This window comes from Phaseolus vulgaris, chromosome 6 (assembly GCF_000499845.2).
Source record: "Phaseolus vulgaris cultivar G19833 chromosome 6, P. vulgaris v2.0, whole genome shotgun sequence".
Classification (NCBI taxonomy): domain Eukaryota; kingdom Viridiplantae; phylum Streptophyta; class Magnoliopsida; order Fabales; family Fabaceae; genus Phaseolus; species Phaseolus vulgaris.
In genome coordinates this window covers 8,992,105-9,006,515 of record NC_023754.2, presented here as the reverse complement: position 1 = coordinate 9,006,515, position 14,411 = coordinate 8,992,105, and the positions used below count along the sequence as shown (strand labels likewise).

Genomic DNA, 14,411 nt, shown 5'->3' with positions numbered 1-14,411 from the left:
GTAGGTGGGCGTTCGGCCATTACTTGCGATGTTAATCGAACAAGTGTGGTTGGCGGCCGGTCGTTACTTGCGATGTTAATCGAATAGGTGTGGTTGGCGGCCGGTCGTTACTTGCGATGGTGATCGAGCAAGTGTAGGTGGCGGTCACTTGCGATGTTAATCGAGCAAGTGTGGATGGCGGTCGGCCATTACTTGCGATGTTAATCGAGCAAGTGTGGGTGGCGGTCGGCCATTACTTGTGATGTTAATCGAACAAGTGTGGTTGGCGGCCAACCGTTACTTGCGATGGTGATCGAGCAAGTGTAGGTGGTGATCGGCCGGTACTTGCGATGTTAATCGAGCAAGTGTGGTTGGCGGGTGTACGTAGCCGAGAGGTTGTAGCAGAATATTTCCAACACTTTGATGAAAACGCCTCGTTAAAACCTCCCTGGTTGGGTGAGGAAAGAGTGTGTGATTTTATTGACTTTAGCTGTAATAGAACTTGAGGTGCGTGGCATTCCATGTCCTCGGTACAATTTTTCCTGAAAGCAACTCTAAATGATAAGCTCCTCCCTGTGCGACTTCTCGGACTCGGAAAGGCCCCTCCCAGTTGGATGAGAACTTTCCTTCATTTTTTCTCGCGTCGCTGCGCATTCTCCAGACGAGGTCACCCTTCTGGAAACTTCTCGGCCGGACCTTTGTGTTGTATCGCCTGGACGCCCAGACTTTGCAAGCGGCCTCCCGAATCCTGCTTTTGTCACGAAACTCACTTACCAGGTCGAGGTTGACCGCTAGGCTTTCCTCGTTTAGGGTGAGATCGAACATCTATCGTCGTATGGTGGGCTCGGCCACTTCAACCGGGATCATGGCCTCGGCCCCGTATGTCAGGCTGTAGGGTGTCTCTTGTGTGGTAGTTTGGGGGGTGCACCTGTACGCCCAAAGTATCTCGATCAGCTCCTTGGTCCATCGGCATTTTGCTTTGCCCAGCCGCTTCTTCAGCTCGTTGAGTATGACCTTGTTGGCGGCCTCCACCTGCCCATTGGTTTGTGGGTGTTCCACCGAGGTCGTGATGGACTTGATGCCCAGGTCGTCATTGAAGGACTGCAGGCCTCGGTCAATGAACTGTCGGCCATTGTCAGTTATTATCGTGTGCGGGACGTCGAATCGGCAGACAATGCTCCTCCATACGAAGTTTTGCACATTCTTTGCCGAGATGGAGGCGAGGGGCTCGACCTCGATCCATTTCGTGAAGTAGTCGACTCCCACCAGGAGGAACTTGGTCTGCCCTTTCCCTGGGGAGAATGGACCGATAATGTCCATCCCCCATATGGCGAACGGCCATGGGGAGATGATGTTGTGCAGTTCTTCCGGCCTTGTGTGGTGGAGGGGGCCGAACTCTTGACACTTGGCGCACTTCTTCACATATTCGGCATAGTCGCCTTGTACGGTCAGCCAATAGTATCCGGCCCTGAGAACCTTGGCGGCCATCGTCCTCGCCCTGGCGTGGTTTCCGCAGATCCTTTTGTGGATCTCGGCCAGAATGTACTTAGCCCGTTTGTTGGTGATGCATTTCAGTAGGGGGGTCGAGTAACCTCTCTGGTACAGGTCTTCGTTGATCATGGTGTACCGGGCACATTGTTTCTTCATTGCCTTTTCTTGGTCGGCCTTACACATGCCAGCCGTTAGGTACTGGATGACGGGTGTCATCCAGCTGTCGGCCTCGGTCTCGACCTCTTCTATAGCCAGGCACTCGGCCTCGGCCTCAGTCACACTAGGGTGTCTCAGCCATATTTGTATGACTGACCTTTGGTGGCTCTTCTTTTTGGTGACCGATAGCTTGGACAGGATGTCGGCCCTTTTGTTGTCCTCCCTCGGTATGTGTTCCAAGGGTGCTTTGCTGAAGCGGGCGATGCTGTTTTTGGCCGCATGGTAGTATCGCTGTAGTAGAGTTTCTTTAACTTCGAACTCCCAATTGACTTGGCCGACCATCACCCGAGAGTCGCTTTTGCATGTCACTTCGTGTGCTCCCATGTCGTAGGCTAGGTTCAGCCCCAGCGAGCAAGGCCTCGTACTTGGCCTGGTTATTGGTCGCCGGAATCCGAACTGGAGGGTTTGTTCCAAGAAGAGGTCACCCGGCCCCTCCAGGACGACTCCCGCTCCGCAGGCTATTTTATTTGAGGAGTCATCCACATAGAGAGTCCACCCGCCCGAGAGGGTGGGTAGTGGTGTCAGCTCGGCCGAGAAGTCCGCCAGGCATTGAGACTTGATGGCGCCCCTCGGTTCATAGTGTATGTCGAACTCGAAGAGTTCGACTGACCATCCTATCATCCTCCCTGCAAGGTCCGGCTTAGACAAAATTTTAAAAATAGGGTAGTCGGTTCTTACAGTTATGGAGTGATTTTGGAAGTAGGGGCGCATCCGTCTTGCTGTGAGGACTAGGGCGAGGGCCACCTTCTCTATCATCTGGTACCTGGTCTCGGCCGAGTGGAGGGTTCAGCTGACGAAGTACACTGGTCGTTCCTCGCCCTCGGTCTCTTGTACCAGGGCAGCGCTGATTGCTTCCTTCGAGACTGTCAGATATACAAGGATCGGATCGTCGGGTCTCAGCTTCTGGATGACGGCCGAGGATGTGAGGAACTCCTTGAAATGTTTGAAGATTTCCTCACATTGGTCTTCCCAGGCGAATTTTTTGCCCTTTCGGAGCAACTGGACCATCGGCCTCGTCCTCTCGGCCAGGCGGGGAACGAACCAAGAGAGGGCGGTCAGCCGCCCTAGGAGCTGTTGTACCTCCTTCACACTGTTTGGACTTCTCATGTTGAGTATGGCCTGGCATTTGTCGGGGTTGGCCTCTATTCCTCAGTGGGTGAGCATGAAGCCTAGGAACTTCCCTCCCTCAACCCCGAAGGTACATTTTTCGAGGTTGAGCTTCATGTTGACTCCCCTTAAGGCCCTGAAGACCTCGCCCAGGTCCTTCAGATGTTGATCGAATGAGTCTGACTTTACGACTATGTCGTCCACGTACACTTCTACCGCCCGGGCGATTAGGCCTTTGAAGATTTTGTCCATGAGGAGCTGGTAGGTCACCCCTGCGTTCTTGAGGCCGAATGGCATGACCTCGTAATAGTAGTTGGCGTCGGCCGTCATGAAGGTCGTTTTCTCCTTGTCCCTCGGGTGCATGCTTATTTGGTTATAGCCAGAGTAAGCATCCAAGAAGCTCATAATTTAGTGGTCGACCGCCCCGTCCACCAGTCAGTCAATGTTCGGGAGGGGGTAGGTATCCTTCGGACATGCGCTGTTGATGTTTCTGTAGTCGACGCATATCCTCCAGTTACCGTTCGGTTTGGTGACCATGATGACGTTGGCCAGCCATGTCGTGTATCGGGCCTCCCTTATGAACCCGGCCGACAGGAGCTTGTCGGCCTCCTCTTTCACCGCGAGTCGCTTTTCGTCGCCCAAGTCCCTCTTCTTTTGGGAGATCGGGCGGGCTTCCTTGAATATTGACAGTCGATGGGTGATGACATCCGGGCTCAGCCCCGGCATGTTGGTCGACGTCCACGCAAACATGTCGATATTCTTTTTCAGCGCGGCGTGCATGATCTCGGCCTCGGCCGCTGCCAAGGTTGTTCCTACAGCCGTGTTGTGCTCTTCGTCGAGGAGGGGGACTCTCCTCAGCTCCTCTCTCGCCTCTAGCCTGTCCTCGGTCGCCCAGGGATCGAGCTCTACCAGCGCCACGATTGGCTGGACCTTCCTCGGCCGATCCTTCCTGAGGGAGCGATCCTTTTGGGAGGACTTTCTCACCTTGAGGGGAGAGGTGTCGTCCCTTAAGAGCTCCACCCGGAGGCTCTCAGCGTAGCACTCTCATGCTTCTTTCTGGTCTACGTGGACTGTGAGAATGTCCCCTGTCCTCGAAGGGAATTTCATTGCGAGGTGAGAGGTTGACACTATGGCCATCAGTCGGTTGATGGATGGTCGGCCAAGGAGGATGTTGTAAGAGGCGTTGGCGTCGATGACCAAGTATCGGATTTTGATGGTCTTGGTGTTCTTCCCCTCTCCGAAGGTGGTGTACAACTCGATGTAACCCTTGGTACCCACCCTCTCGCCCGAGAATCCTACCACGTGGTCGTTGTATGACATCATCTCGGCCTCGGCTATCCTCATAGCCTTGAAAGTTTTCCAGTAGAGGATGTCTACAGAACTTCCTTGGTCCACAAGGGTCTTCCGTATGGTGAATCGGTCTATATCGACCGCTATCACCATCGGGTCGTCCTGCTGGCGATAGTCTACGCCTTTGAAGTCGTCGTCCGTGAAGGTGATGGGTGGCATCCTCGGTCGGAATGCTACCGCGTTTACCTGATGTACCGCCTGGAGGTGTCTCTTCCGGGCGTTGTTCGTGCTTCCTCCTCCGGCGAAGCCGCCGGCTATGGTGTTGATAACCTCTCGGTTATCTCTCCTATCGACCTCCCTGGGGGGGTCGTCTCTTCGGGGGGGATCGTCCCTGGCGGGTTGCCTGTCGCCCCTGTTATCTTGGTCATTTCGGCCGCGTTGGGGTGACCTCGTCCGCCTGGGTGGATCCGCCCGGCGGGGTGGGTCTCAACCATTCCTGACGAAACGACGGAGGTGCCCAGCCTAGATAAGTTCCTCGATTTTATCCTTTAGGGCTTGACACTCCTCGGTCGAGTGTCCAGCGCTTTGGTGGTACCGACACTACTTCCTCCGGTCGGCATTACTTGGGCTGGCCACCTTCCTTGGAGGAGGGATCAACTCTGCGTTGAGGGCCTCGTACAGAATCCTCCCCCTCTCGGTCGTCAGGGGTGTGTACCTTGAGAACCGGATTGGCCGGTCTCGGTTGTCCCGGCGTCGGTCATTTCTTTGATCCGGTCGCGCTTGGCGGTTCTTTTCTTCCTTGTTTCTCTCCCCACCGGCCTCGGCACGGGCCTAGTTGCGGAATTCTCTTAGCTCTTCCAGCTGCATGTACTTAGCAACTCTCTTTCTCAGCTCGTCCAGGCTGTCGGCCGGCTGCATGCACAGGTTGTCGGCAAAGGGCCCTGGACGTAGGGCCGTCAGCATGTGGTGCATGGCAACATCCGAGCTCAGATTCCGGATGCTCATTGCTACTTTACCTAACCTATCCACGAAGGTCCTCAGCGATTCTCCCTTCTCCTGGAGGATGCCTACCAGGGCGATGGAGGTTAGGTGGTGCGGCCGGCTGGTCGCAAACTGGGTTTCAAACTTTGCTACGAGCGTGGCAAAGCTATCGATGGAGTTGGGTGAGAGCTTGGTGAACCAACTAAGGGCTGCTCCCTTCAAGGATGTATGAAACACCCGGCACAACACGGCGTCGTCTGAGGTGTATAGACTCATATGGGTGGTGTAGGCGTCCATATGCTCGTCCGGGTCGGTCGACCCGTCGTATCGGTCTCGGTTGAAACCCTTCCACTTCTCAGGCAGTGGGACTTCAATGATGGTGTTGGTAAAGGGGTGTCGGCGGTTTGGGTCGGCCGTAAGGGTCGTTCGGGTGGACCTCATCAGGCACGATTCGTCGCCCATCTCGGTTTCCCGGGGAGGGGGTCGACCTCTCGTCCCCTCGGCCACATCCGGGTCAGGGGAGAGGTGTATGACTTGCCGACAACATTCGTCGGTATGACGGAGGGTCCTCACTCCTCCAGCTTCTTCTTCATCTCTTCGTTCTCCCTACGGAGAACTTGCAGCTCTTGCTCGTTTTTCTGAGCAGCCTCCTCGGCCCTTCTTCTCATCTCGGCCATCTCCCTCTAGAGAGACAGCAGCAGCATTTTTTGGTCGGCTTCAGTCATTCTTTCCATGCTTCTTGTTGAGACCATCTACTTTTTTCCTTCAGCTAGTTTCCCTCGGCCCCACGGTGGGCACCAATTGTTCCTGCTAGGGAGATGGGACCTAGAGAACTATTGAAGTGTTCTTCTCCTTCCTTCGGTCGGTCAGGTGACTAAGTGGTGAGCTGGGATTCTTCTCGTCCTCCTGCTTCTCCTCTGGCACTCGGCCTCGGCTGAACACCGGATGGTGGGGGTACCTGCGAAGGCACTCCGACGCTCAAGTCAGTAAAGCGGGTGGTCAGCTCTCAAGTAGGTGAACAGTAATAAATGACATACCTTGCTCCTTGAAATACGTGCTATTTATATTATTCTAGTGGGCCTACCTTGTTGGGCCCGTTTATCGAGGTGGATACCGCTTAAGGTTATATTACCTAATTCTTGATGATGGGTTAACTTCACTGATCTTGGTTTGAGCGTTAACTGTAGTCGAGGTCGGCCGAGTTTCCATGGTATGGGTCGGCCATCGGCCAAATCCCAGTGGTCTCGGCCAAGTCTTTTAAGGTCTCGGCCAAGTGGGTTCGGCCTCGGTCAGCCAGGTGGACCTCAGCCTCGCCCATACCAGTACAGATGCCTATATTTGATGGTGGTGTTACTGATGGCTCTACAATCATAGCACATTCTCCACTTGCCATCTTTCTTAGGCACCAACAAAACAAGTACAACACAAGGACTTAGACTCTTTTGAACCCAGACCTTCTCCAACAATTCTTAAACTTATGATTATATCTCCTTAGTCTCCTCAGGATTAGTTTTATAAGCCAGTCTATTTGGTAGACTAGCTCCCGGAACTAAATCTATTTGGTGTTCTATACCCCTAAAAGGTGGAAGTCCAATGGGTCTTTCCTTAGGAAATACATCACCAAATACTTTTAAAAGCTTTTTGACTTGAGGAGGTAGATCGCTAACTTCAACAAGTGTGGCAGTGGATGTAAGTGCTCCTTTACACATAAGAAGGCCTAAAGGTTGTTCAGATAGAAGTATCTTTTCAACTTTATTTTTTTCAAAATTTTCTTCCATTAGAATGACCTTATGGGAACGAGCACTCTTCTCCCACTCCTCAACATTGTCCCTAAGGACTTTCTCTTGATTTTCTAATTTTTTTTTTCTTTTTATCATTTTCTCATTTTTGTTTCATTTGTACTTGTTCCTTTATCACTTGTGAGGGTGTTAAAGGATAAAGTACAAACTTTTTTTCCCTATGGGTAAAAGTAATCTCGCTGGTAAAACCATTATGGATAGTTTTCTTGTCAAATTGACATGGTCTTCCTAATAAGATGTGATAGGCTTCCATGGGTACTACATCACATAAAATTTCATCTTTATAATTTCCCACAGAAATACTGACTTTTACCCGCTTATCTACAGTTAAGTCCCCATCTTCATTCAGACATTGAAGTTTGTAAGGTTTTGGGTGGGGTATAACTTGTAGATCAAGCTTTTCAACCATCCTAGTGCTACAAAAATTACAATGATAGAACAAGTGTTTTCTAAAACTTTACATCTTATGTGAAAGATGTTATCTCTTTGCGTTTCATGGTTCATACTAGGTTGATTTTTTAGGGTTCTTCTAACCATCAATAATTCCCCCTTACATGGATATGCTCCCTTACTCTTTTCTTTTTCTTCTCCCCCGCTAGACTCATCATCTTGGCTGCTATATTCATCCCTCCCTCTTAAGATCATGGTTCTCCTATTTGGGCATTGGGATGCTATGTGACCTCTACCAAGACAATTAAAACATTATATGCCACTACTGCAGGGTTGTGAGGTAGACACATCTTTTCCAAAAATTTTGGGAGTTTCTTTGGTTTTATCTTTTAAGACACTATCCTCCCTTTCCTTCTTGGGATAAGAATTAGAGTAAGAACTCTCCTTGTAACTTGACCCTTTTCTCAAAAAAAAAAAAATTCAACTTTTATATGAAGTTGGATAAAGTCATTCAAGTCCATGTATGGCAAGAATTCTACTTTATCTCTTATCTTAAGATTGTGACCACTAAGGAACCTTGCTATGGTGGTGGTTTCTTCCTCCTTAATAGAGGCTCTCATCATGTAAAACTCCATCTTTTGCCTATACTCCTCTACACTCATGTTCTTTTGTTGGAGTCTTTGGAGCTTGTCCATCAACTCCCTATTGTAGTAAGAAGAAATATGAAGGCGTCTCAAGGCTTCCCTAAGGTCATTCCAATATTTTGTGGGAGGGTCCTTATGGAGGCACCTATCTCTCTCTAGGGTTATCTGCCAATACATAACATTTGCTTGAAAGTTTAAAGTGGCTAGGGATACCTTCCTTTCCTCACTCACATGTTGGCAAGCAAAAAGTTGTTCTACTTTCATTTCCCAATACAAGTAAGCCTCAACATTTTCCTTTCCATAAAAATGAGGTAAGTCTACCCTAGTCTCTTTTTGGATTTCTCTTTTAGTTCTTCTAGGTGGAGGTTGATAATATTCATTAACTCTAAGACTCCCCTCAACATGTGAGTCATTCAACCTAGAACTGGATGCATGTGAAGATCTTTTTTAATTTTCTTATGTATTCATCTTTTTCTCTTACAATTTTCAACTATTCAATATTGCAAGATGGGCATCTCTTTCTTTGTTTTCTTCCAAAATTTAAGCCTCATGTTGTAATTGTCTAAGTGATAGTGATTGAAAATCTCTAGCCAATTGTTTCAAAAGAGATTTTGTGGATTTTCTATCACTTTCATTATGACTTGAAGAATGAGTAGACATGTTTAGAGTTATGTGATAAAAGTAATTTCCAAAAAGAAAGATAGGTGGGGTGAAGTAGGTAATTTCCCAGGAAAGGGAGGTGGATCACTAGAATCTCTTAAGTACCAAGCCTTTCCTTGCCAGATACTATCCCATAACACTTTTACAAACCTTTCTCTAAGAAATTTAATTAGAGCACAATCAAATATGAAAACAAAGTTTTATGCAAGAAACAATGCAAAGCAATAAAATACATTTGAAAAAATGCTATCTAAAAAACTTTTAAACTAGTCAAATTCCTAAGGTGAGGCTTCTTGGCACTTTGAACCTTGAAGACACACTCATCGACTAAAACAAATTTTAATCCAATAACTAATCAAAGTCTTGCAAGTTACAACTCAAAGAAATACAAAGAAATTTAGGTCAACAATTTTTATGCACAAAAATTAAATTGTTTATTCTATGCACTCCTTCACTTGCTCCTCTTGGTATTTTGTGTATATTTTTTTGTGTAAGTTTGTTGTTGTCCCTTGCTTTTCCTCTTTAGGATATTCAACCTTAGATATTCAATTTTTACCTCTTTAGTGATGTAGCTTGCACTAAAAAAATTTTAGCTCCACAACCCACCAAAAGAAGTCAAACAATTTCAAAGCAACAAAACTCAAATTTTAAAAAAAGGACTACTGCAAATGGAGTTGGTAATTGACATGACTTAAAAGAGTGGTCAAGAAGACAATCAAGAAATTAAAGTTCAAAAGAAAAGGTAGCACACAAAATGGAATCCTAGTGAATGGAACTAGAATAGATGAATAAAACCAAAAACAACACTATATCATTTTTTGTGTAAATTTTCTTTTAACTTGTTGAATTTATGTTGGACAGAATACTTTAAATTTGAATTTGAAATTTTAACCACAGAAACTTCAATGTTTAAGCTCAATGTAGGCTGGAATTTCACAAAAACAGGGGGTCAAATAATTGCAATAATTTTTTCAAACTCATGCCAAGTCAAATTTTCCAAAGTCATATTTTTTTGCACTCTATCCATTTTTCATTTACGATTTTTTTCTATTTTGAATTTTGATATACTTCTTTTTTTAACTTTTTCTTAACACGTCAAACTACTCAAATCCAGAATTTCAAAAATTTTCACCAACACAATTAATTATATAAGCGTTTTCAGCCAGCACAAAAACTGTGAAACAAAGGAAAACCTATACTGGAATTAAAAACAACATTGAAAACTTCAAAAACATAATAGAATTGGATGGAAAATGAACTTGTATGGAACTAACAACAAGTATGAACTCAAATCTGGAAAAATAAAAAGGTGTCAAAGCTCAAATTCAGAATATAACTTGTACTCGAATTAAAATCAAGCAACCAAAATTAACAACAAAAGTACTACATACAATTGATGACAATTTTGGATGAAAATGACATTGACAATACTTGAAATGGATTCAAAAACTAAAATGACTCAACCACAAACAAATTGCACCAATTGAAATATCAAGAAGACTCAATTAAAATAAAAAAACATAACAACATATTCAATGGAATCCTAAAAAAATTTGAAAACCGGATTGCTCAAGAACAATTGTACAAAAACAACCGAACATAATTTTAAAACAACAACATGAACATAAAATTGAAATTAAAAACAGCAAGACAACCAAAACATATGATGAAGAACACAAAAATGAAGAACACAAAAAAAATAAAATGAAGAGAAGGCATTTATCTCTTGAAGAACCAAAGCTCTAGATACCAAATAATGGTGTTGCCTTCATGACCGATTGGTTTCTTGGATCTTTTATGAACTTGGGCGGAAGCTTGATGGATGAAATAGACAAGGAGGGCTCCAATGGAGCTATGGGTTCCTTGAAGGTACATGAGAGGTAAGGAGAGTGATTGGTTGGATCATATTACTTGAAGAGGTGAAGAAGAAGATCAAGGTGTCTATCCTAGAGAGGTCTAGACAAGAGAGTGAGAAAGCTTGCAAACTTGGGCATCAATTCACTCATATATTGATCTTAGAATTTCATGAGTCAGGCACCTCTTTATATAGGATAGAGGTCCAGCCATTGTACAAAGAAATGGGTGGGAACTTTAAAAAATAATGGGTTTGAAAATGGCGTCTATTTTGGAGTCACAAGAAAAGCATCATTAAGGTGTGTTTCATGTGACTCTCTCTAGGTTTATGATCGGCCTAGAGGTTAATTTAGGAGTTTTCTAGAAACTCTAATTTAACCTATGTTGATTTTTAGGTGTCTAATTCAACCCTAATTACAATTAAACAAAATTACAAATAAAATTCCTATTTTACTTTTGACAAGAAAATAAATTTTACTCTAAATATCTATAATAAGTTATAGCTTTTTTGAACATGTATAGGAGTGTTTATGCTATCCCCATCAGAGTCTTAATCCTCTTGTATTTTTCTTGCCATGATCTAATAATTGGACCAAAGTTTGACATTCTTTCACCAAATTAGGTACAAAATTATAAGTACCGTGTTACTAAAGCTATTACTCATGACTAGAAATGCATCATGCATTATTAAATGAGGAATCTCAATCAATTTACTTTTTGAATTTTGCATTGAACTTGGTTAGTTAGGGTTGTTATGGGTCAAATTATGTAGCAGTGGGGAAACTTCTTTCTCCAAATTAATTATATAGAATTGTCAAATTAACAAGTCAAAGTTTATTAATCCAAAACTTCATATATAGAATATTCTTTCAGATACTATTTTATTTGGCTGTCAGTGTTGGAAATGAATTCAGTTGATTGAACAAGTCATTATTAAACTCCTAAGTATTAATAATGGGCTCCAAATGGTGGTGAGTGTATCAATCAAAACACTTAGATGCTGTGTAGTTATCATTTGCACAAGATGGTAACTTCTTTTGCTTCCTAAGTTGGAACCAAATCATATGACATGGAATCCACTTTATTCCCGTTCTTTAGTTTTGTAAGGAATTGTTATGTTTTATTTTCATTCTAGATATTTGTTTTCTTTTGGATTAGTTCTTTTGACCACTTTTCACCACCCGCAAGTGCTTTAAACAACCCATGTTGGGAGCTTTATTCCTTGACGTCAGATCCCAATTATTGCTTTTTAATGTGATGGGACTGAAAAAAGTGGCAAGGGAACACACAATGAAAAAGGCGCTAGTGAATTCAATCCCTATGATAATTGGTGCAGAGTTGTATAACAAGGGACATAATGACCTGTAATCCTACAACATTCCCTTCTATTTTAAATTTTAAAATTGGTAATTAAAATATTATAAATATTAATTTAAAAATTATTTATTAATAATAAAAAATATTTTATATATTAATATTTTTTTAATTTTTAAAATAGTATCTAATTTAATCAATAAAATAATTAATATTTTTTTAAAAATTAATTTTTATTTAGTGATTGTTTTGTAGTGATGGATAAAATTGGAGGTTTGTGGATGAATATTTATGATCGAATAAAGTGTATTTACTGGTGGAAATAGAAGTTTAGAAGAGGTGAGATCAATTTCTAAAAGTTTATAAGCTAGACACTCACAAAGGTACTAACAAAGAGAGAGAAATGAGATAATTGAAATTTAATTTTGGCAGCACTTCATTAGTCAAATCCAGTTATTAGCACTTGTATTTATAGTGTTAATTGGAACAAAAGTTCAAAAAATAAAACTTAAAATTCTCCACTCATAGCATGACAAGTGACCAAATGTTCAGTTGGATATTCATGTTCTCCATGTTTTGCCAGCTCATGCTCTATGCTTCTCCAAAAGTATGACATTGACCCTCACTTCTAACCCTAGACGGTCTAGGGTTGCATTGGGCCTACGAATGCTCAATTGAAAACCATAACTACACTTTCTTTTCTTATTTATACTCTACTCTACTAGGTCCAATACATGTCCCATGAAAATTGACCCTAAATACAAGTCCAAAAAAAATCTACACTACTTTGTATAATTATTTTTACAAGGTTAAGAAGAGGAAAAAGACTCTTAATAATGGATGCTACTATCAAAACTCAATCTACTCAACCCAAAATTTTGGTGACTTGATGGTCCTCCATCTTACCCTCTATCCTCATATTTGAATGATACTCAGGGAACGCCACCTTTACTGTTGTTGTTTTTGTTTTTTTTTTTTCGTCTGAATCAAATATTAATCTACAATAAACATCAAATAAAAATGGGATAAGTCTCTTTATTAAAATAAAACTAAGAAAATATTCTTTTAAAATAAGATGTATCAAAATAACACCCTGTTAAAATGTTTGGCTAAAACAAGAAGGGGAAATGAATTGTTTTCACAAAATTTTTGAAAACAACTAATTGTTTAATGCAACAGGATACACATAACAGTATATAAAGCAGTTTATCAGAGTAAGGGAAGAGAAATTCACACATACCAGATTACACAACACCAAGAATGTTGATTTTGAATCCCTCAAGAACACACAACACTCTTGAATAGCACCACAGTTTTCAGAAACTCTATTTGAAATTGTTTTACACACAATTACAAATTAAAAGAAAGAATAAAAATACACATAGGTTTTACAAAGCAGTAGAACAATAGAACAGAAAACACCAACACTCAGATTCCTACTTCACACACAAGCAATGATCCAAGACTCCAAGAATGATTAAAAACTCTTTGATTTTCTCTTGAAAACGTTTTTATCAAAACTCTCTTCTTCTTTTTGAAATGATCATAAACTAATCTTTATATAGACTTTAAAAAGTGATTAAAATTGTTTGATTATTAAATGAGTTCTATTAAAAGCATCTAAAAATATTTTGAAAATCATAATAGAATTATATTAAAAACACTTGATTGATTTTTCAAACAAACTGGTTGATTTCTTTTTCTATTATAAAACTGAACATAAAGAGTCAGGTCAATTATCGAAATAACTAATTATTTTTGCTCTACAAAAAAAAACAAGAAAAAACAAATCATTTTTAAATCCTTTTAAAACCTCTAAGTTTAATTCAATCGGTTGTCGTGATAAATCAACTGGTTGAAAAACTTGTTGTAGTCACCAAACTTTGAACAAAAACTTTTTTAAGTGATTTAAAACACGAAACAACTAACTAAAATTAACACAAATTTGAAAACCAAAACTTTCGAAAGAGATTTAGAATCATACAAACTTGGATCATAACTAAGTGTAAATTAACAATTCAAAATGTACCTAACTACATACACAATCTTCAAGCTTGTTTGGAAATCATCAAAGTAACCTTGTTCAACAATCTCCCCCTAAATCCGTAGTTGTTTGTGTTGTAGATTTTGAATTTAAAGAAATCCTGCAAAACAAAAAATATTCCAATACCTTTTTATTTACCCAAAAATGAAATTGTAGGAACCCCATCAACATCTTCAAAGTATTTTAATGATGAGGATGACGACAACATAGACATCTCCCAAAAAAAAAAAAAACCCAACATCATTTACCCTATCCTTACATCCCTTCCTAACACTTCCAAATATATACCACACTTTCCCATGAACAAAATATTGAGTTCGGTCATTCATTTGACCTTGAGTTTATGGAACATTCACTTGAAACATTATTTAAGGGAATGTGGTTCCACAACAAGGAACAATTGGTGGATGTGCTCAACAGGTTCCAAATACTAACCACTTTACATACTCAATCATGCATTCCAACACCACTAGATTAAGAGTCTAGTATGTTGACAAGCATTGCAACTTGAAGTTCCAGGCAATCTTGTGTACCAGAGAAAATTTTGGAAGATCCAAGTTAGAAAGATTCCATAAGGAGATCCAAAAGTTAAAAGGATTCCACATTTGTGCTACGTCTTTGATTTCACAGGACCACAATAGG

At 42.1% G+C, this 14,411-nt stretch overlaps 2 protein-coding genes across 2 annotated transcripts; both read right to left on the bottom strand.

The window, feature by feature from the left end:
* Window positions 1–3,837: 3,837 nt before the first annotated feature.
* LOC137833328 (uncharacterized) lies at window positions 3,838–4,302 on the bottom strand. Its single transcript, XM_068641685.1, has one exon. It carries the CDS (start codon window positions 4,300–4,302, stop codon window positions 3,838–3,840), a length of 465 nt encoding a protein of 154 aa, XP_068497786.1.
* Window positions 4,303–4,914: 612 nt separating this feature from the next.
* LOC137833327 (uncharacterized) lies at window positions 4,915–5,361 on the bottom strand. The gene has a single exon (XM_068641684.1). It carries the CDS (start codon window positions 5,359–5,361, stop codon window positions 4,915–4,917), a length of 447 nt encoding a protein of 148 aa, XP_068497785.1.
* Window positions 5,362–14,411: the final 9,050 nt, after the last annotated feature.

Coding starts and splice junctions, on each gene's coding strand:
- LOC137833328 (XM_068641685.1), bottom strand. CDS start 4,302: ATGCCACCCATCACCTTCACGGACGACGACTTCAAAGGCGTAGACTAT.
- LOC137833327 (XM_068641684.1), bottom strand. CDS start 5,361: ATGGACGCCTACACCACCCATATGAGTCTATACACCTCAGACGACGCC.